Below are 21,738 nucleotides of genomic sequence, written 5' to 3' on the forward strand. Positions count from 1 at the left end.
TTGCCAGTATTACAAGGTTTATATGCATTATGGTTATGTGAATAAAGATATCCAATATTAGAGTCATTCATGATTTATGTATGGCCTCTGATTGTTTAGCTTTAACTTCAGGAAATTGTATCTATTTCCAAGATTGCTTTAGTTGCTGGTGGAGAATGCTTTGCTTGGCACGGGTCTTTTTCTTGACTCCATCCTTAATGATAGCAGTAGGGACTTGCTTTCAACAAAGAAGATTGTTATTGCAACTGGATGTTATTGAAAATTGTGCCTTAGTTTTCATATACCCCTCTCTCCAACATATGAAGAAAGGGACTCATATGTTGATAAAGTAAGATTTTTTTTTTGTTTCATTCTTATTTAGAGTTGTTAGAATAAAGAATTAATGGTTTATCTCACTAATATTAACTCAAGTATTAGGTTTTAAAAAACTGAACATCATTTGGAAAAATGGAATACTTTGACAACCATAGCTCTTAGGTATGAAGGTCATAAAATGCAAGTGGGAGTAATAATGACCCAAGATCTATATGTACTCTCAGTTTCTTAATGCTTATTTTCTAATGCTCTCCTCAGAATATGCAGAAGTCAATATCAAGATGTTTTTGAGTACAAGTCACTGAAATCTCTGGCTCATTGAACCAGGCTCATTGAGTCCTCTTCTCTGTGGTTCTCTTGCTAGTGTCCTTTGTTGTGTGACAGTGTGTCACCAGGCTTTTTCTTCTCTGTGGATTCAAGATGACAACGGCATTTAACAGAGTTATGTATACAATGTTCAGAGATAGCAGAAGGGGCCTCCTCTTCCTGTGGCTCTTTTTAGAGGGAGAGATCCTTTTCCAGGAGCCCACCAGTGGACTTCATGCATATTTTCTTGGCAAGGGGTAGGAGACTACCACGATTGCCCTAGACCAGTAGAAGCTACCCTTCAGGCCCATCCGGAGCTAGCCTCTGCTGACACACATGTGGAAGGGGAGAAGTGGAACAAAATTTAGGTTCTGTTAAAAAGGAGAAAGAGTGGAAGAAATATATGCTCTGAATGTCACCTGATCCCATCTAGACTTGAACTGGCGAAGATTGTAGTTCATATGTTTTGTATGTGTGGGTTTAATTTAAACTGGATATTAGTTTACATCTTTATAGTAATAGCTCTGTCTCTCTAATAGGTCCCTTATCACTTTAAAACTAAAAAAAAAAGTGATATAGTGGGTTATAGTAACTAGGGTGAGCAGCATTGGATTACTTGTTCATCCTCCCCATATAGATAATATGAACTAACAAATAGTCCCTTTGGAATGTATTTATACTTACTTGAATATGAAGTATAGTATTTTCTAGACCATCTGACACTTAAGAAACATAAACCTATGAGGGTAGGGACTTACTTGCACTCTGCTGCTCTTGTTTTTGTTATTCCTTCTTCTTCCAGATATTTCTTCTTCCTTGTTCCCCTTTCCCCTCCCCCTCCTCTCTCTTCCTCCCCACCTCCACCCCCGCCTCTCTTGCCTTTTCCCCTTCTCCTTTTAAATGATGAATATATTTGAGAAGCACCACTCCATTATTTCCCAGGTAGAGTTAGGTGGCTGCTGAATCATTTCTATATTTGTTTTTTTTTTTTTTTTCACGTTTGATGTATTAATGGCATCAAATAGTGCAGTATTAAAAGACCTTCTCTTTTAATAGCTATAGACCCTTTGGGGAGGTGAACGTACAAGCACTAGATTGTGGGTATCAGCAGGATGCTCTACATATCCTCTACCCACAAGCAGATGTAAACTAGTTTTGTCAGATGTAGAAAATGGCCAGCTTAGAACTATCTATACATTACCAGTATGTTTAAAGCTCAATGGTTATTTGTTGCAAAGTTTTGTTGTTTTCTCAAAGCTCAAATGAAAGCCTCCCTCCATCCTCTCGCTACCATTTTTGAAGCTTAGAAATGCATTCCTTCCCATTTTGTGAATCTTGGGTCCTTAAAAAAATGGGTTGAGCTCTCTTGGTAGAAATCAAAGACCCTCATATTGCTTGTGATCTCAGCAGAGAATGGGAGCTAGTCAGCTGGCAACAGCACCTACCCTGTTCCCTTCTCAGGGTTTTTATTAATAGTAAGGTCCCAGTTTCCTCGAGGTTTTAAGGAAACGTCTGAACCTAAGAATTAGCATGAACTCTTTGCTTGAAGTTGTTTGTGTGTTTGTAAGGTTGTGTATCTGCTTTGCTTTGCTGGCTGTAGTATTCTGATTAAGGGCCAATGTTTTAAGTAGCATGATGTTATATGGTTGGCAGTTCAGCCTACTGATAGAGATAGCACGTTAAAATTTACCTCCTTTTTTAAACATCGGAAAAAAAAGAATGGAGTTTATGTAACACAGCTCCTTACCTAACCAGTACTGATCCTCTGTTGATGATGGTTTTCTGCTTCGTTGCATGTTAAATGATGCATGCTTTTTCTCATGAAGCTGTCACAATAACGAATACTTTCATCAACCCAGATGGAGCATGCCAACATGGTAATTGTGTCAAAACCACATGCTTGTCTAATGGGCGGGCTGTTCACAGCAGTGTTCTTTTTGGTTGCTGATAAGTAGAAAGATCATTACTTAATGTATTATATAACTATACTAATGATGGATTTTGGGTAATTATAATTAAATATTAGTCAATGAGCATTGCCAGAATTTGGGAAACCTTAGTTCCAGTTTTGGCTTGCCCATCTGACTTTACCATCTCAGGCAAATCTCCTGGTCTTTCTGATCCTCAGTTTTGTTGTTGATAAAATAAAGCGAGGATATTAGACTAGATGACTGAACAATACTCATTTAGTAAGTACTTATTAGGTACCTATTATGTGCCAGTCTAGATGCTGGGAACATAGCAGTATATAAAAGAAAGATCCCAGCCCTCATGGAGCTTTCGTTTTAGTGGGAATGTCAGCATTCCACTGCAAGAGTTCTCATTTTCATGGGTGATAGAGTTTAAAGGCTTATCCACATCTGAAAGAAACTCAGGGTTGTAGGCATGATGATTAGGGTGAGTGGATGTACTGTAATCATGTTTTCTTGATGGTGGTAATTTGTTCAAGAAACCATTTTATCAACAAAGAAGGTAGTGTTTTGTTTTGAGCTCTGTTGAACTCTTGAAACTGTTTCAAGAATATGTTGAGTAATGATCCAATTAGTCTTTTCCATTGTTTTCTGTCTTGTAACTTCCATTTGGATGGGTGACAATGATCATCACTTTTGAGGCTCTTAACCCTTATAGGTGTTGTGAATACAGTGGTGATTGAGGATGACTTTGTGAGGCTTAACCATATGGTTTTGTCGGTGCTCTTCGTGTCTGTATTTGTACATTGTCTTCAGTTTCTGTTGACCGGCTCAGTTATGATTACATGGTCAAGCAATAACGTTCAAATGGGATTTTCTTTGTGATTTAAATTCATCTATAAATTTCTTACTTTTAAGAGAGAGTATTCTGAATAAATCCGAGAATACATTGTTGTTATTTTATAGTCATTTTCACTAACTGGCGGGAACCTTCTTTGAGTACTAGGCCAAGGACTCTGTGGTTGAGTAGGTCGTTCACACATAATGGAACTGTGATTGCATTGTGAAGTGTGTGTGAGGGAAGGTATACACAGCTGGGTGGTTCTCCATTAGTGGCCTTGGATAAGTTATTTCTGTTTATTATTTGTAAAATAAGGGATAATGTAGAATATTTTGAGAAACAGATTATGGTTACTGTGTCAGACAGTAAACAGTGAGTAGTGACCCTTATGATTAAAATATAAACAACTATTAATGCTTTTAACATAATAGTGGAAACTCAAATTTTATATTTCACTGCTTCTAAAATACTTTGGCCAAAAAGCAGCCTTAGCTGATTGGTTCCCAGACTGTTTCTCACAGCCAAAGTAATTAGAGAGCTGCCAATTTATCTTGGTTAGCTTAGACAAGTATGGGGCATTTTGGTTTTAATTTTACCAGGACATTTATTCAGCTCTCAGAATGTAGCTAGAGAGTATATACTAGAAATACACTTTGGTTATTTCATGATTAAAGTAAATAATACTGTCACCTTAAATGGTACATGGGAAATGGTACGTTAAAGAAGGAAAAAAGGTTTTCTGTGCAATATGGAGCCAGTTTACCTGTCCTCGGGTCTTGTTGGAAGATATACTTTTGAATTTCAAATGCCTGAGAATGAGAAGCAGCATAGAATATGTAGGTAGGATAGTTAACTATTCCCTCTTACATAGCATTGCTGTCAAGGATATTGCTGTCCCCCGATCTCCCTGCCTCGCTATGTTTTTCTCCTGGCCCTCATGTGTTTTCTTCTGCCTGACCTTACATGTTGATGGTCATAAGAGCTTTTTTAAGGATCCTCTAAGTTTAAGCTACCCTTTTTCTCTAGGTGATGTATCCCTTGCTATCACCCATATACTGACAACTTCCAAACCCTATCTCTAGTGTGTATCTAGTCTCCAATCAAAACCTGCTTGTCTGGGGATCATCTAGACATCTCCACAACTTCTCAATCACAGTGAATTCAAAATTGAATTATATGTGTCAGCCAGACCCACTTTTACAGGTGTTCCCCATTTCCATGAATGGTTCTACCATCGCCCTAGTCTTCCATGACCTGGGCCTTTTCCTTGACTCTTTCCTCTCTTTGACTTTCTATATTCAGCCTGGATATCAAGTCATATCCACTCTACTTCTTTACCTTTAGATTGATATCTTGTCCTTTACCCTACTGTTTCTGCCGTAGTAGAGACCATCGTGTTCTCAGATCTGGATCCACCAGTGATCGGATCAGCCCAATCTCCTGGATGTCTTTCTGCTTCAGTTTTTTCTTTCATCCTGTACTTTACAGCCAAGTTGGGCTAAGTGAAATGAGAATCTTATTACATTTCTCCTCTACTTCAAGTACTTATGTAACTTCTCATTGCTTTTCAAATAACCCCCGCATTGCCTTTAAAATAACACAAAATCTTTTATGTTTTGGCTTCTGCCTTCTTTTCTTACTTCATTATTACCAGTTCAGCTTCCGCCCGTCCTATCTTCACTCATAAGCCCCCACTTCACTTGTACAGTGGATTATTGTTCTGTGCTTGTGGTTTCCTTTTTTATGAGGAATGTTCTCATGTTTCCACACAACTCCCTATGCCTGACACATACCTTCCATTCTGGCCATTTTGTCTGAATACTGAGTACCCATTTAAAAAAATAAACTCAAATGTCAACTTCTGCAGAAACGCCTGCCTGGTGACCCTTTTCTTCTCCTAACGTGGTGGATTAAGTCCTTTGCTTCTTGTTGTTGTTATTGTTGTTGTTTTGAGACAGGGTCTCGCTCTGTTGCCTAGGCTGGAGTGCAGTGACACAATCTTGGCTCACTGCAACCTCTGCCTCTGGGTTCAAGCAATTCTCCTGCCTCAGCCTCCCAAGTAGCTGGGATTACAGAGACATGCCACCACGCTCGGCTAATTTTTGTATTTTTAGTAGAGATGGGGTTTTGCCATGTTCAGGCCAGGATGGTCTCAAACTCCTGACCTCAAGTGCTCCACCCTCCTCAGCCTCCCAAAGTGCTGAGATTACAGGCATGAGCCACCGCACCTGGCCTAGTCCTGTGCTTTTTGTGCAACATGCTATTGACTTATGTATGCTTATTTGTAGGCCTCACTCCCTTAGCTCCTCAAAGGTTGTCTTTATTCATGTGCCTATGACTTACCACATTGTAGAAGCCATTAAATATAGGCAAATTGACTTGACTATTTTTGTGGTTGCATTTTAGATGTGAAAAACATTTTAAAGTTATTTTTATTGAGAAAATTTACATATCACAAAATTCACCCTTTTAAAGTGGGTGGTTTTGGATATATTCATAAGGTTGCCAGGGGGTGAGGGGGAATGCAGAGTGATTACTAATGGGCACAGGATTTCTTTCTGGAGTGATGAAAATGCTCTAGAATTAGTGATGATGGTTGCACAACCTTGTGAGTATACTCAAAATCACTAACTGTATACTTTAAGAGGGTGAAATTTATGGTACATGAATTATGTCTTAATAAAGCTTTAAAACAAGTGTACTTTTTTTTGACTTATTCAAGTTTGTACCACTTAAAAAGTTAAGAAAAAATTTTTTAAGAGATGGGATCTCACTCTGTTTCTCAGGCTGTCCTCAGATTCCTGGGCTCAAGCATGTTTCTTGCCTCAGACTCCCAAGTAGCTGGGACTACTGGAATACACCATGTCCGTCTCTAAGTTTTTACCACCTTTGAAGATAGCTGGGACACTGCTCGTTGTCCAGGGTACCAGGACTCTGGGCACTTATTATTGGCAAGGGAGGGGAGAGTGAATGTGATCAGCTGTCTCTGCAGGCCCTGCCTGCTGTCCTTTATGTCAGCGTGCTGCAACACTTTAAAAGTCCCTCTTTGCTTATGTAAAATTTAGTTATTTTCAGAATTAGTTTAAATTTTGTTCTAATTGAGTTATGATAAGAGCAATCATTGGATGCATTTTTTCCACCTCATAATGTCTTCATTTGGTATGGATTATCGCCCTTAGATATTTTTCTTATATATACAAAGAAAAGTATGATTACGGTTGGGTAGGATGGAGGTTTGGGGTTTTGATTAGAATTTGAGTACCTTTTCCAGAAGATTTAACTTTTGCATTGGAACATTGATGGTGAATTACGGGATTTAATATTGGAACACAGAATAATATGTTTTTGTTCTAGATTTTACTTCTTGCTGTTACACACCATACACTTAAAATTGGTTTTTCTAATACCTAGCACTTTGATAGATTTTGAGTTTAATGTATGAAATTGTAGTGAAATGTGTCTCATTGCTTACTAGCACTGTTGATAACATTTTCATGTTACAGAATAAAGAATACCAAGTACAGATAAAAGTACTTTTTCTTAAAAAAATTGGATTTTAAAAATCAATTATTGTTTATGACAAGTTGAAAGAAATAAAAGCAATCCCTGTTTCTTGAGTTCTTGATGATTTTATAACTATATAGAACTTAGAACACACAGAGTTCTATTGTGATGCTAGTTTTGGGTCTGTGATTCTGATAGAGAATTCTAAAAGGTAGAGCAACAGTCTCCATTTTGTCTTATGCTTTTCAATCTTCTTTCTTGATGTGCTTTCTCCCAGTTATCTGTTACTCCCTTTCCCATCTTTCCTTATCATGCCCCTTGCAACCAAACTAAATTTGAGAGAACTTATAAAATGACATTTTGTGATTTTTGTTTTGATTACAGCATAAGCTGTGACCATGACTACTGAAGTAGGCTCTGCGTCTGAAGTGAAGAAGGACTCTGGCCAGTTAGGAACAGATGCAACCAAGGAAAAGCCTAAAGAAGTAGCAGAAAATCAGCAGAATCAGTCATCCGATCTAGAGGAGGAAAAAGGTTCCCAGCCAGCTCCTGCAGCTGAAAGCCAAAGTAGTCTACGCCGCCAGAAGAGAGAGAAGGAAACATCTGAGAGCAGGGGTATTTCTCGGTTCTTACCGCCATGGCTTAAGAAGCAAAAGTCATATACCTTAGTAGTGGCCAAAGATGGAGGAGATAAAAAAGAGCCCACCCAAGCTGTTGTTGAAGAACAGGTCTTAGATAAAGAGGAACCCCTTCCGGAAGAACAGAGACAGGATAAGGGTGATGCTGAAGAAATGGCTCAGAAGAAACAACAAGAGATTAAGGTTGAAGTCAAGGAAGAAAAACCCTCAGTGAGCAAAGTGGAGATGCAGGTATGTTTGGGAATAATTGCCTGGAAATGAAAACCTGATAGCGTAACCACATAACAAAAAGGGTTTGTTTTGGATCATTTCCAGATTTCTTGTACTGAGATACTGCTTTGGCTTAATGTATAAAGTATAGGTCTTAGATTGGTCTACCATAGCCTTTCCCTGTTACTCCTTGAAAAAAACTCCACTATATATGCACATTGCTAAAAAATTCATGTCTGTAACCTGTTAAGGTGAGATAGATACTCTGAGCCCTGCCATCTCTTTTTTAAACAGAATGCTCTTTTATGCCTCTTTTAAGTTTTCACTGGACAGTAAGTAGTAGATCTGTGTGTGCGCATTTTGGTTGCCTAATAAAGCCTAGGTTTTGCCATGGTATAAGATTTTAATTGGAAATGTTATTATTTGAGATGATACTTAAATTGTAGTTGCTGGGATGTAGTTTCTTTGATTCATTTAATGCCAAATAACCAACTTGGCAAAATGAGAATTTTGACCATGAAAAGAGGATGAGGGGAAATATCCTTTCTATTGGAATTTTCAAGTGTTTAAAAATCTGAGAGTTACAGTGTTTAAAGTAACGATCCTAATTCTTATGAAACATTTTCCTTTTAATATGTTGTCATCTGCAAGTTGGTTGACTATAGTATCAATTTAATTTTTTTTCCTCAACAGCCTACTGAATTAGTAAGTAAGGAGAGAGAAGAGAAGGTAAAGGAAGCACAGGAAGACAAATTTGAAGGAGAAGCAGCAAAGAGGGAGACCAAGGAAGTGCAGACCAATGAACTGAAAGCAGAGAAGGCATCTCAAAAAGTCACCAAGAAGACCAAAACTGTCCAGTGTAAAGTGACCCTCTTAGATGGCACCGAATACAGCTGTGACCTGGAGGTGAGATAGGGAGCTGAGTGAGAGCTAGCTTGATGTGTGGATTGTGGCATGGCATGATGAATAGATTTTTATGTTTTACTAAGTTCCTATAAGCCAGTTTATTCCAGTTTTGTACTAAAAAAAAAAAAAAAAAATACATTGAAGTGGGTCATTTCTGTCACAAACAATATTTCACGACCTTAGGATAAGCAGGGATGCTCTTCTGCCAGTCTGCTCTAGTCATGTTTACTGGTTGGTGTGTATTCTGAATGGGTGTTAAATATTTGGAATATTGCTTTTGGCTAGAAGATATTTTTCTTGAGGAAAAATGATAGCACTAGGCTGACATTTCGGAATAAAGAAGTTTCAGCAGCAAACTTAGCCCCAAGTGTTTTATCCTGAGACAGATACTGGCTTAACATTTACTTTATTTAGTTTCATTTAATTAAAAAACACCTGTGATTTGCAAAGCATACAATTCATTAGTGCTGGTGCTGACAGAAGTCAGTTTAATCTTTTAATGCGTCTAGTACCTTATAATTTTATATCAGAAGAGTTTGTTGCTTTCCACAAATTATTGACGTAACATATACTAATAGCTAATGTTTACTGAGGAACTGTGTGAAGTGCTTTGAATGGATTATCTTGTTTAATGGATTATCTTGTTTTGTTGATTAAGAATCAATAAAGGTAGATATTATCATTGCTATTTTCAGTGTTACATGTTACAATGGGGAACTTAAGGCTTAGAGAAGTTAAATTCCTTGCCCAAAGTTTCACAGCTGGTTAGAGGTTGAACGAGGGATTCCACCCCCTGAGCTCACGAACCTGACCACAGAAGTAGACTATGCTGTTTGGTCTGGTACATGTGGGACCTATCTTGCCTGTTTCTTTTGTGTTCTCATCTATTAAATATTAGACACATTTCCCCCTAATTCGTTGCATTCTTATTAAAAAGAGAAGTTACACTGCAATAACAATGAAAGTATTCAGCTTCGTAAAGACACTTAGGTCTATCTAGTTGGATAGTAGTTTATTATATATTTGAATGTGTATTATATTGCAAAGTGCTGAGGATACTAATATGAATAATTCTTGATTCTTGCTCTTTTTTTAAAATAATTTAAATATATTTTTTATTTAAATATTTAATTAAATATTTAAATATATTTTTTAAATAAAAAAATATAATTTTATTTTACTCATTTTAGTTATAATTTTTCTGATTTCAATTGTTTAAAGAAAAGGAGTAGCAAAAGAGGATTAAAAATCCTTATCTTAGTTTTTGCTGTTGTAACAAAATATGTTCAACTGGGTAATTTAAAAACAACATGCATTTATTGCCCACAGCTCTGGAGGCTGGGAAGTCCCAGATCAGTACACCAGAAAATTCGGTGTCTGGTGAGGAGCTTGCTCTCTGCTTCCAGGGTGGCCCCTCCTTTCTGGATCTTTACATGGTGGATAGGGCGAGTGGTGCGTCCTCACCGACGGAAGGACAAGGCAGCTCCCCTCAGCCTCAGTTACAAGAGCACTAATCCCATTCATGAAGGCAGAGTGATTAAGTCACTTCCTAAAGACACCACCTCTTAATGCCACCACCATAGGGATTAGGTTTCAGCGTGAATTGTGGAGGGATGCATTGAGACCATGGCAGTCCTTAAAGCTTTCTTTTCTTCTGCTCTTTTTAACACTTCCCTTTGTCCTTTCCTGAGACTCCCTCTCTATCCCAGGGAGAGAGGAGAAGTCTTAGGGATAGGAGTGAGAGACCATAAAGAAAGGGACAGAATGGTTTTCTGAACTTGACTCAATTACATTATATTTGATTGCATGTCCCTTGTCTTTCCTACCTATCCTAGAAATTAGGGGATGTAGATTTTTGAGAACCAACTTGATGTTATGAACCTTGAGTCACTTACTCAACCTCTGTAGACCTCAGTTTCTTCATCTATAGAATATAGAATTGCTTAGATCATCTAGAATGCCTTTTCATTTCTAAAGTTCTTTATATCACTAAACCACAAGACTGTCCAACATACTTTATGGTTTAAGTCTATCTTTGTTCTCTATCTTTTAAAAAAAATCATAAAATGTTTAAAAAACTACAAAAATATAAAAATAATAGAGGAGACAGTTGTGTATCCAGCACAAAAATTTCAATCAGTTGTTACCATTTTGCCATTTGTTTTAGATTTTTTTTTTTTTTTCTGGAGGTGGAGTCTTACTCTTTCGCCAGGCCGGAGTGCAGTGGCGCGGTCTCAGCTCACTGCAGCCTCTGACTTTCTCATTGAAGCGATTCTCCTGGCTCAGCCTCCCGAGTAGCTAGGATTACAGGCATGAGCCACTACACCCAGCTAGTTTTTGTATTTTTAGTCGAGACAGAGTTCCACCATGTTGGCCAGGATGGTCTCTATCTCCTGACCTCGTGATCCGCCTGCCTTGGCCTCCCAAGTGCTGGGATTACAGTGTTTTAGATCTTTAACAAAATAGAACATTAAATACATTGCCAAAGTCTCATTCTCATCTTTTCCTTGTTGTCCTGCATGTATCTTTTTGTGATATATAAATCTATTCATTTAAACTGTTGTATTTCTTTGACTAAACTAGTTTATTCCCCTCCTAAGTCACAGTTTCTTTGTATATTATAAGAAACAGTTCTTCAGTGAACATTTTAAGACATGTTTCCTTGTGTAAGAGTTTCTTCAGGGTAGATACCTAGTGGTGGAATTGTTAGATTGATGGAATCCAGTTTTACTTCTTCAGTTTCCCCAGATATTGCCAAAGTAATAAATGAAATTGATAAAATTTACAATTTACCTTTCAACCAGCAACGATTAAGTTTGATTTTGCCACATTGTCATCAGTGATTCTTGTTATCAGACTTATTAATTTGGACCAATTAAATGCATGTGAAATAGCTTGTCAGTATTTTAACTTGCATTTGTTTGGTCACTGTCAGCTTTCACTAGGTTATGTTGCAGTAACCAAAAAACCTCCAATCTTCATGACTTTTAATAAAAATGGTTTATTTCTTGCTCATGTTACATGTGCTTGGTGGGTTTGTTACAGCTTTTTTCCATATCATCTTTATTTGTGATCAAGACTGAAAGAATAGCCTCTACCTGGGACATGCTGGTTTCATGATAAAGGGAAAAGAAAACACAGCAAAACCACACTACAGTTCTTGAATCTTCTGCTTGGAAGTGGTATATATTACTTTAACTCACATTTCATTGGCCAATTAAGTCTCATGGCCAAGGCTGATAACAATAAGTGGGCAAGTATGATCCTCTCATGGGAAGGATACTCAAAACCATGAAAACAGTACTACAGCTCATATTAGGCTGGTGCAAAAGTAATTGCAGTTTTTGCCATTAAAATTAATGAGGCTGGGCACGGTGGGTCATGCCTGTAATCCTAGCACTCTGGAGGCTGAGGCAGGCAGATCACGTGAGGTCAGGGGTTCGAGACCAACCTGACAAACATGGTGAGACCCCATCTTTACCAAAAATACAATTAGCCGGGCGTGGTGGTGGGCGCCTATAACTGAGCTACTCGGGAGGCTGAGGCAGGAGAATCACTTGAACCCAGGGGGCAGAGGTTGCAGTGAGCCGAGGTTGTGCCACTGCACTTCAGCCTGGGCAACAGGGTGAGACTCTTGTCTCAAAAAAAAAAAAAAAAAAGGGGGGGGGGGGGCGTTAAGCATCTTGAGCATCTTTTTTTTTTTTTTTAAAGATGGTTGCTTTGTCACCCAGGCTGGAGTACAGCGGTGATCTCGGCTTACTGCAACCTCCACCTCCTGGGTTCAAGCAATTTTCCTGCCTCAGCCTCCCAAGTAGCTGGGATTACAGACGCATGCCACCATGCCCATCTAATTTTTGTATTTTTGGTAGAAACGGGGTTTCACCATGCATGGCCGAACTCCTCACCATCTTTTTATGTTTTATTTAGGTTTATATTATCACTCTGAAATTTTTAAAAATAAAGATTATTTCTCAGATTAAGGACTTTCTCCCCTTATTTCCAAGACTTACTCATGAGTAGGTGGTGAATTTTATCAAATGTATTTCTTGCATCAACTAAGAGGATCATGTATTTTTCTAACCCGCTAATGTTGTAAACTACATTATTTTCTACTGTTAAACCATCTGAATTTCTACTGTAAACTTGGTAGTGATGATTCTGCATTCATTTGTATTATTTTTGTTTAGGACTTTTGCATATATTACCTTTAATTTTCTTTTATCAAATTGTCTTCATCAGATTTTGTTATCTGGGTTGTATTCTATCCTCATACAGTTGCTTCCCTTTTACCATTACCTAGAAAAGCTTGGATAAATTACTGATGGTCTGTCTTTTGGTGATCTGGTAGAACTTGCCTTTAGAACTGTCTTGGATGGTAGCCTTTTTGGGAGAAGAGTGGAAGGGGAAGGGTGTTTTTGTTTTTTTAAATCATTGATTCAGATTTTTAAATTTTTTTCCCGAGTTAGTTATAGCAATTAATATTTTTGGTGGAGATTGTCCATTTCATCTAATTTGAAAAATTTATTGGCATGAAGGTTTTCATAGTATTCTTGCTTTGTGCATTTGATTTTTATTTCTTATTTCTAGTGTTGTTTGCATTTTAAAAATTATTCTTACTATAGATTTGCCATTATATATTTTTTCCCAAAGGAAACAACTTGGTTTTATCATTTCTATTGTATCTTTTCTATTTTGTAGCATTTCATCTTGTTTTGCTCTTTTTCTTCTCGTTTTGCTCTTTTTCTTTGGGATAACTGTTCTTTTTCTAATTTCTTGAGTTTAACACTTAAAACATTGCTTTCGTGGCTCTAATTTTCCCTTGAAGTACCTCTGAATGATTGTACAAATTTGAAATACAGTTGACCCTTGGACAAGGTAAGAGTTAGGGGTACCAGCCTTCTGCACAGTTGAAATTTTGCAGATAATGCTTGACTGCTCCCATATGTAACTACTAATAATCAGTTTCCTGTTGCCTGGAGCCTTTCTGATAACTTAAACAGTCAATACAATTTTGTGTGTTATATGTATTATATACTGTATTCTTACAATAAGGTAGAGAAAAGATGTTCTTAAAAAATTACAGGAAGGAGAAAAAATATATTTACTATTCATTAAGTGGAAGTAGATTGGCATTAAGGTCTCCATTTTAATTGTCTTCATATTGCCTGAGGAAGAGGAGGAGGAAGAGGAGGGATTGGTCTTGCTGTCTGTTTCTTGGTGGAAGAAAATCTAGGTGTAAGTGGATCCATGCAGTTCAGACCTATGTTGTTCAAGAGTCAACTATATAGTGCTTTCATTACCATTCAGTTTTAATTTTCTCATCCTATCTCATTTGGCCCTTCCCTTTCCTGTCCCTTCCCTGTCCCTTCCTTTCCCTTCCCTGTCCTTTTTTCTTCTTTTTTCTTTTCTTTTTTCGACAGGGTCTCTTTCTGTTGCCCAGGCTGGAGTGCAGTGGCAGTCCTTCTTGCCTCTCAGACTCCAGAGTATCTGGGGCTACAGGTATATGCCACCGTGCCCAGCTTATCTTTAAATTCCTTTTGTAGAGATGGGGTCTTGCTTTGTTGCTCAGGTAGGTCTCAATTACTGGGCTCAAGCAGTTCTTCCTCCTTGACCTTCCAAGGTGCTGGGATTATAGGCGTGAGCCACTGTGTCTGGCCCCATTATGTATCATTTTTGACCACTGGATTTTTTACAGGTGTGATTTAAAATTTCCAAAATGTGTGTGCATTTGTGTTTATGTATGCATGTCTTGTGGGAAGAGAGAATGTTTTTGTTTGTTCATATTTCCAGTTTTATGTTACATCGTGGTCAGAATGTGGTCTAAATAGAGATTCTTTTTTTTTTTTTTTTTTTTTTTTTGAGACGGAGTCTTGCTCTGTCTAAATTTATTAAGACTTTGAAATATATAGTCAATTTTTATATGGGTTCTTTTTGAATTTGGAAAGCACGGTCTTCCTATTGTTGATACCGGTTTCTAGGTCTGTCATCTTGGTCAGACAATTATGTGCGTCATGTTATCTATCTCTATTAATTGTTTAACTGCTTAGTTTATCAGTTAATAAGAGAGGTGTGTTCAAACCTTTCCTTGTAATTGTTGATTTGATGATTTCTCTTGGTATTCCTGTAAGTTTATGCTTTATAAAATTTGAGGCTAGATTATTAGATGCACACATGGATAGCCTTTTCTTTTTCTTTTTTTAACCATCATATAATACCTTGAAATTTATTTTGTTTGATATTTATGTTATTGTACTAGCTTTATTTTGGTTAGACTTTGTTAGGACTCTCTTCTGCCTTTTATCTTCTGCTTTTTTTTTTTTTTTTTTTTGCGTTTAAACTTTGTATCCTTATTTCTTTGAGATGACTTTTTAATCACATTTGAGAATTTTGTCTTTTAGCTGGTAAATTTAAACCATTTATTTTATAGTACTACTGAGATTAGTGACTCTATTTTGCCATCTAATTTTGGATTGTCTGTTTTTCTTCGTTTACGTGAATTTTCTTTTTTCCCTTTTACTGCTGCTCTTTTAGAAATTAACTATATTACAGACACACTTGAGTTAATAAAGTCTAATGCTAATCACTATGCCTATCCCCCTCTTTCCCCATCTTATTTAGTATGCATTTCATAGATCTCAGGTCTCATTTTGGAATGATACAAAAACAACAATTTCTTATCTGTGTAACTAGTCCTTCTATGATCTACTACCTGTAGGGAATCAACTTGCTGTATTGCCTGAAGCAGAGTTGAGGTAGTATCCAAAGCCAAAAGCAGCAGTTTAGTCTTCTAATTCACCAATATTTAAATTGGTTGGGAAAGCATAGGAGTCTTTATTTTTATGACTGTATTAATTTATCGTTAGAGTATCTTTTCATTTAATAGATGATTACTTAATATTGCTATTATAAAAATGAACTTTGGAGGACAAGACATGATGAAATAAGCTTAAAAACAGCATTTGTGTTGAGTAATCCTTTCTTTTTCTTTTGAGTTCATAGCAAAATGGAGTTTGAATAGATTTTAGTGATGCTATACCACAGCAGATCTTAGGTACTAGCAGTTCACTTGAATTCTCAGCTGTGACTTTGCATCTCAACATAGGCCATAATTCATCAATATCCTAATAGCTGTTATAACAATGCAGAAGTTATAAATTATATTCGCCATTTTAATGAATTTTCCTTTTATACAAGTTTTCCTCTTATTTTGGTTTTCCCGTTGCTTGCTTAGTATCATTAGTTTGGGTCTGTTACTCATCAGACCTGCTCTTATTTCCTCCTCAGGAGTGGAGCCCAGAGTACAGCCATCACGGGGTTGAGCAGGCTCCTCTTTCCCAGTTCCAGTATTGACCTTAGGCAGATTGGATGATATGCTGATACTGCTTATCTGTGGTTCTGTATCTCTACACCGGAAATCACTGTCTGAGGACTATTTGGGGAAGTAGTTGTGGGAAACTGTAGCTATTAATGAACTTTTGAGCACTCGAGGAAGGAGAATAGAATATGGGAAAGAAATACTTGTATTTGGTTTGAGAGAATAGATTGTTTCCATCTGTATACTCTCAGCAAAGATTGTATTTCTTCATGGCTCTTCAGAGAACTGTAGTTATTGTTTGTTCTTTTTCTTTCTATATGTACATTTGTCTAATTGTCAATTAAACCTTGATATAACATGCCCACTGAAGAAGAACTAATTGTCTTCACTTAGGGTGCTTACAACAATGGAGAGAAGTCACTCAAAGCATGGGCTGTGCAGGAAGTCATGAGGTGATAGCTTGGCTTACAGGGATCTTACAGAGTAGGGTGAGGTTCTAAAAGGTATCAAATGCCAGGATGAGAAGAATTAAAACTGATCCATAGAGCACAAAGGAGCTGCTGACTAATGGACCAGAGGTTTAAAGTCATTGGTATACAGGACCTAACAAAGTCAAGGGTACTGTTTAGATTTTGGATCATTGTGGCTAGCTATGTGGCTATAGTAATTTAAGGGAGGGTCTTCTTTATTCACTGCATTACTTATGATGCACATCAGTGGTCTTTATAGATAATTTTTTTTTGTGATGCGATTAAAATAGTGGGTATGTTAGACACTTTCCTATGTGTGTTACCTTTGGTCAACAAAAGTACTCCCTTTAAACCATTTAATGTGAATACTGCTGTATTAATGGAATTTTTTTTAAATCAAAAAACATAATTCATGGGGACATTTTGGTTTGACATCCGAACATCATCTCTGCTTCCTAGATTACTCACTATATATAGATATAATTAATATATTCTGTATAATCTATATTAACATGTTGTTATATATTTATATGTATTTTATATGTATATCCCCATATATCTGTTCATATCCTTTCTTTCTCCCCTCATCCTCTACTTTTTATGGCTTCCTGCTTCCACATTCTTTTTCCTGTGGGCTATCAGCCTATTCTTTCTCTCCTGAACTTCAGGAATTAGGTAAAGACAACTGCCCAAGGAACCAATACAGCACTGTTTTTAAAAACAAATCGCCATCTTTGAAATTTGTGTTCTTTTAAGGAAAGAGGGCATTTGCTAATATTAAGTGGATAAAAAATTTTTATGCCACACAGAATTTTCTGGATTCCCCAAAGCTGGAAATAAATGAGCATAAACATTGGGTAATAGTGCATTTTTAGAGGATGATTATATTTAAGTTAAAAAAATACTATGGAAATGGCCCAACTTTAATGTTATTTTTGGCTTATGTAACAATAGGTTTATTGTTAAGCCATGCATTAATGTTGACCTGAGGCCTGGGCTCTCTGTGCATTTGTTCCAAATCTTTGTGGTAGGTACTGTTTCATTGTTGTCACTGAAAATTACAGTTTACATTCTATACTAATTTATCATCTATTGATAGTAAACTGAGATCTCAAATATTTTTTGAAAAAACTTTGAAGATTTTTTAATGAAGAAACTTTATAATTTGGTTTTTTTTGAAATGTTAATTTTTATCTCATTGAGATATTTAAATGGTATGTGCCAACCTTCTTTGGTTCCAGAGTTAAATTTTTAAAGAATTTTAGGGTGTCTCTTGGATTCTGCATGTTACAGGAACTTGACTCTAGTACTCTTTATGATATTGCTGCTAAGGTCATTTACATACTCAGTGTGTTAAAACAGCAAAGCTCTTTCCTCTGAGCGGGGGAAAAAAACAATAAGGTTTAGTTGAAGCCATGGATATAAAGTCAGGCAATCTATGTTTACTTTTCTTTTTACTCTTTCAGTATCTTGGGGGAGTCACTTCCTCTCTTCTATTCTCAGATTGCAAAGAGAGTGAAAATATTTGCTTCCTCCATTTTTAGAATTGAGCTGGTTTTACTACAACTGATAAGTCTGTGTATGTGTTTTAAAGTTTGCAAATAAGTGTGAAAGTTCCTGCAAGACTTTGGAAGCTTGAGTGAATGTGCATTCTGAGTTAGAGTTGCTCACATTTTCCTCTGGCATCTGAAAGTTGTTCCCACGTGTTGATTTTGTCTGAGAATCGAGGGCATTGTTTCTGCCCACACAGGAATGTCAGTACCATTTTTCTTAGTTATGAATAAGGCTAACAGAATGTAGGCTCTCTTCATCAGTGTTCTGATGATAAAAGTATTTCTCAGAAAGCAGAATGTGTCAAGGTCTTTTTGCCTTTTTTGTGTTGAGTTCTAGTCTCAGAAATCCAATTTGCTATCATTACTTTGAGTGTGTTTTATTTGCTTACTTGTTTGTTGTTGTTTCTTTTTTTTTTTTTTTTTTTTTTTTTTTTGAGACGGAGTCTTGCTCTGCCGCCCAGGCTGGAGTGCAGTGGCCAGCTCTCAGCTCACTGCAAGCTCCGCCTCCTGGGTTCACGCCATTCTCCTGTCTCAGCCTCCCCAGTAGCTGGGACTACAGGCGCCCGCCTCGTCGCCCGGCTAGTTTTTTGTATTTTTTAGTAGAGACGGGGTTTCACCATATTAGCCAGGATGGTCTCGATCTCCTGACCTCGTGATCCGCCCGTCTCGGCCTCCCAAAGTGCTGGGATTACAGGCTTGAGCCACCGCGCCCGGCCTGTTGTTGTTTCTTTTCACCCTCCAAGGCTGTGTTTCAGACCTATAGTACTGACGCTTACTAAGTTTACTAAACAGTTTCAACTATATATATTTGTAGAGAATCTGGAAGTTATGGCACTCTATAAGATTCCATAAAATAGTGGCAGATTTATATGTCATTTTGGGAACTGGGAATAATTTAACGGGCACGTATTACGTGCAATTTAAAATTGCAGTGACATTGGTCAAGGTGGAATGTCTTTATCCTTTTAGCTTAAAACAGGATTTAGGGTGGTAATTGTATTCAAAATTTAATTTGTATTTACTAAATGGGAAAAGACTGCCGTGCCATGTAAGTGATAGAATATTTTGGTCCAGCTTGAAGAACACGAAGAGCTCACAGCAGCAGAGCCTGGCCTCATAATCAAGTCACTCCTTAGCTGGACCTTGGCCCCCCTCCCCGCTCCCCTCTCCGCACTTGGTCACGTATAACCTCAGGCTGTCTTTTGACCTCTGTTACCACTTGATTTTCTGAGTCTTCCGTTGCGTCAAGTCAGTTCTCTAATCAGACACATGCTGAGTTGCCTGGCCTTCCTTCCAGTTTCTGACTCTACCAACTCCACATTTTGCTTTCCCCATCACATGATTCCTGCCTATCTTTTCATTTCCAACTCAAATCCAGCTCTCAGAATGTTCTTTTCTTCCTTGGAACTTGTTTGCACCATTAGTTTGGTAATTAATCATGCACTGCCTTGTGAAAGACTCTCTTGTATTGCTCTGTGGAACAACTGCTAAACTCTTGTATTGTTTGATTTTTCTTATGCTGATGTTGTTTCTTCACCTGGTTTATTATTAGTTTCTTTAGAAAAATAACTTTCTTCTCTCTCCCCACAGAGTCTTAATGGAGGATTTTGCCTAAAATACTTCTCATAGAAAGTAATTTTTGATTTATTTCGCTGTACTTTCTTGTACATTTATAAAGTTTTTATCTTTCTATCCAAGATAAATGATAGCATTTGCTTATTTGTGTTCCTAAGTCTTCTCTCCATCCCCTCTAATTAGAAACAAAGATTTGGGCATTTCTGTGTGTGTGTGTGTGTATGTATACACATATATATGTAATCCACCTACCCTCATCATTGCGACTGCTGTCCACTATTGCTCTGCTTTTCAGATGCTTGGAAACAGCAGACCAACTTGTTATAGAAATACTGCAAGGGCTTATTGTAAATGAAAACTACTACCTTTCTACAAAAGGTTGTGAAACTCTAGGCGTGAGAGCCATGTAGAAGTTACTGTGGTGTGACCGCTTGCCCTTGAGGGCTCACATTCACAGCCGTGAGGGAATTGCAGGCTCCTGGGAGCTCTGTTCTTTCACTTCTGTTGGAGCTGCTATCAGACCAGGTTGCTTGCTGGCTAGGCGTAGGCTGGGCTTGAAGAGACTGTAATTCTTATTCTCTGCTCCTTGTTTTCTAATAATGCCTCCTCTTCTCTTGAGGAAACTAAATAATGATAGACCATTTTATTTCTCACATTCGAGGAATTCTCCCACATGCCTTTTTCTTCTCTGCCTTCTCCTCGTTTGGTTTCAAAACCAGGGGATTACTTTGTCCCTGCATCACTGGTGTTTTAAAAGCATTAAACTCGAAAGTAATTTCTAACTGTAAGCAGCCATCCTTACAGTTTTTACTTACAGTTTTACATCCTTACAGGTTTTACACAGAAAACCATACTTTTGAAGAAACTATCCACCTCTTGCTGGATAGGCGTGCTACACACTGGCAGCCATGCCAACTCCTTGGTGATTTACCACTTAGTAAGTTTTCACTCTTTTCAGAGGGTGGTAGTAGAGCAGGAACTAGATCTTTGAATTATTTTTCTAGTTTGGAATGAAAATTACTTCAGGGTCGAGTAGGGTTAGAAATGGTGGGAAAATTATTTTCAGAATAAAATTTGTACTTTAAAATCAATTTGGACACATTTTTGTTACTTTAAAATACATACTCACGCCAGTTAGAATGGCGATCATAAAAAGTCAGGAAACAACAGATGCTGGAGAGGAGGTGGAGAAATAGGAATGCTTTTACACTGTTGGTGGGAGTATAAATTAGTTCAACCATTGTGGAAGACAGTGTGGCGATTCCTTAAGGATCTAGAACCAGAAATACCATTTGACTCAGCAATCCCATTACTGGGTGTATACCCAAAGGATTATAAATCATTCTACATAAAGACGCATGCACATTTATGTTTACTCAGCACTATTTACAATAGTAAAGACTTGGAACCAATCTAAATGCCCATCAGTGATAGACTGGATAAAGAAAATGTGGCACATAGACACCATGGAATACTATGCAGCCGTAAAAAAGGATGAGTTTATGTCCTTTGCAGGGACATGGATGAAACTGGAAACCATCATTCTCAGCAAAACAGGAACAGAAAACCAAACACCGCATGTTCTCATGCATAAGTGGGAGTTGAGCATTGAGAACACATGGGCACAGGGAGGGGAACATCACACACTAGGGCCTGTCAGGGATTAGAGGCTAGGGGAAGAATAGCATTAGGAGAAATACCTAATGTAGATGACAGGTTGATGGGTGCAGCCAACCACCGTGGCACATGTCTACCTATGTAACAAACCTGCACGTTCTGCACATGTATCCCAGAACTTTAAGCATAATTTTACAAAATATGTAGGCAGTGAAATTTAAAAAATCTTTGCCGGAGTTCATCAAATGAAGGGATTTAATGTAATTACTCTGTCATGCAACAACGTTTATCAATATCTTTTGTTAAACCCACTGTGTTTAGAATCATTCTGTCATCATTACTGTTTTATTTCTAGTCTTTGATTTTTCTTCTGTTGCCTTCTATTCTTCTGAACAAATTAAAGATGATGTTACTGACATAGTTTTCGTTTTTCAGCTGTCAGGAAATTTTACCGATTATTTGGTTTCCTCATCCTACCTCCACCTTCCCAGCTTTCAGGCATGATATGGGGGACAGAGATTTAGGAATATTGTCTCCACCGATGAATGTTGTTTAATTTATCGCACAAAAGCTGGAGT

At 37.5% G+C, this 21,738-nt stretch overlaps 1 protein-coding gene across 20 annotated transcripts in view; it reads left to right on the forward strand.

The window, feature by feature from the left end:
- EPB41L2 (erythrocyte membrane protein band 4.1 like 2) overlaps positions 1–21,738 on the forward strand; it is a 226,629-nt gene that overhangs the window by 101,065 nt on the left and 103,826 nt on the right. For all 20 annotated transcript variants that reach the window (XM_030928698.1, XM_030928701.1, XM_030928693.1 and 17 more), the window contains exons 2-3: positions 7,261–7,745; positions 8,418–8,630. In XM_030928698.1, coding sequence (XP_030784558.1) covers positions 7,275–7,745; positions 8,418–8,630 — 684 coding nt within the window. In that variant the 5' untranslated portion in view covers positions 7,261–7,274. The remainder of the gene's footprint in view (positions 1–7,260; positions 7,746–8,417; positions 8,631–21,738) is intronic.

Source organism: Rhinopithecus roxellana, chromosome 4, assembly GCF_007565055.1.
Source record: "Rhinopithecus roxellana isolate Shanxi Qingling chromosome 4, ASM756505v1, whole genome shotgun sequence".
NCBI classification, from domain to species: Eukaryota; Metazoa; Chordata; class Mammalia; order Primates; family Cercopithecidae; genus Rhinopithecus; species Rhinopithecus roxellana.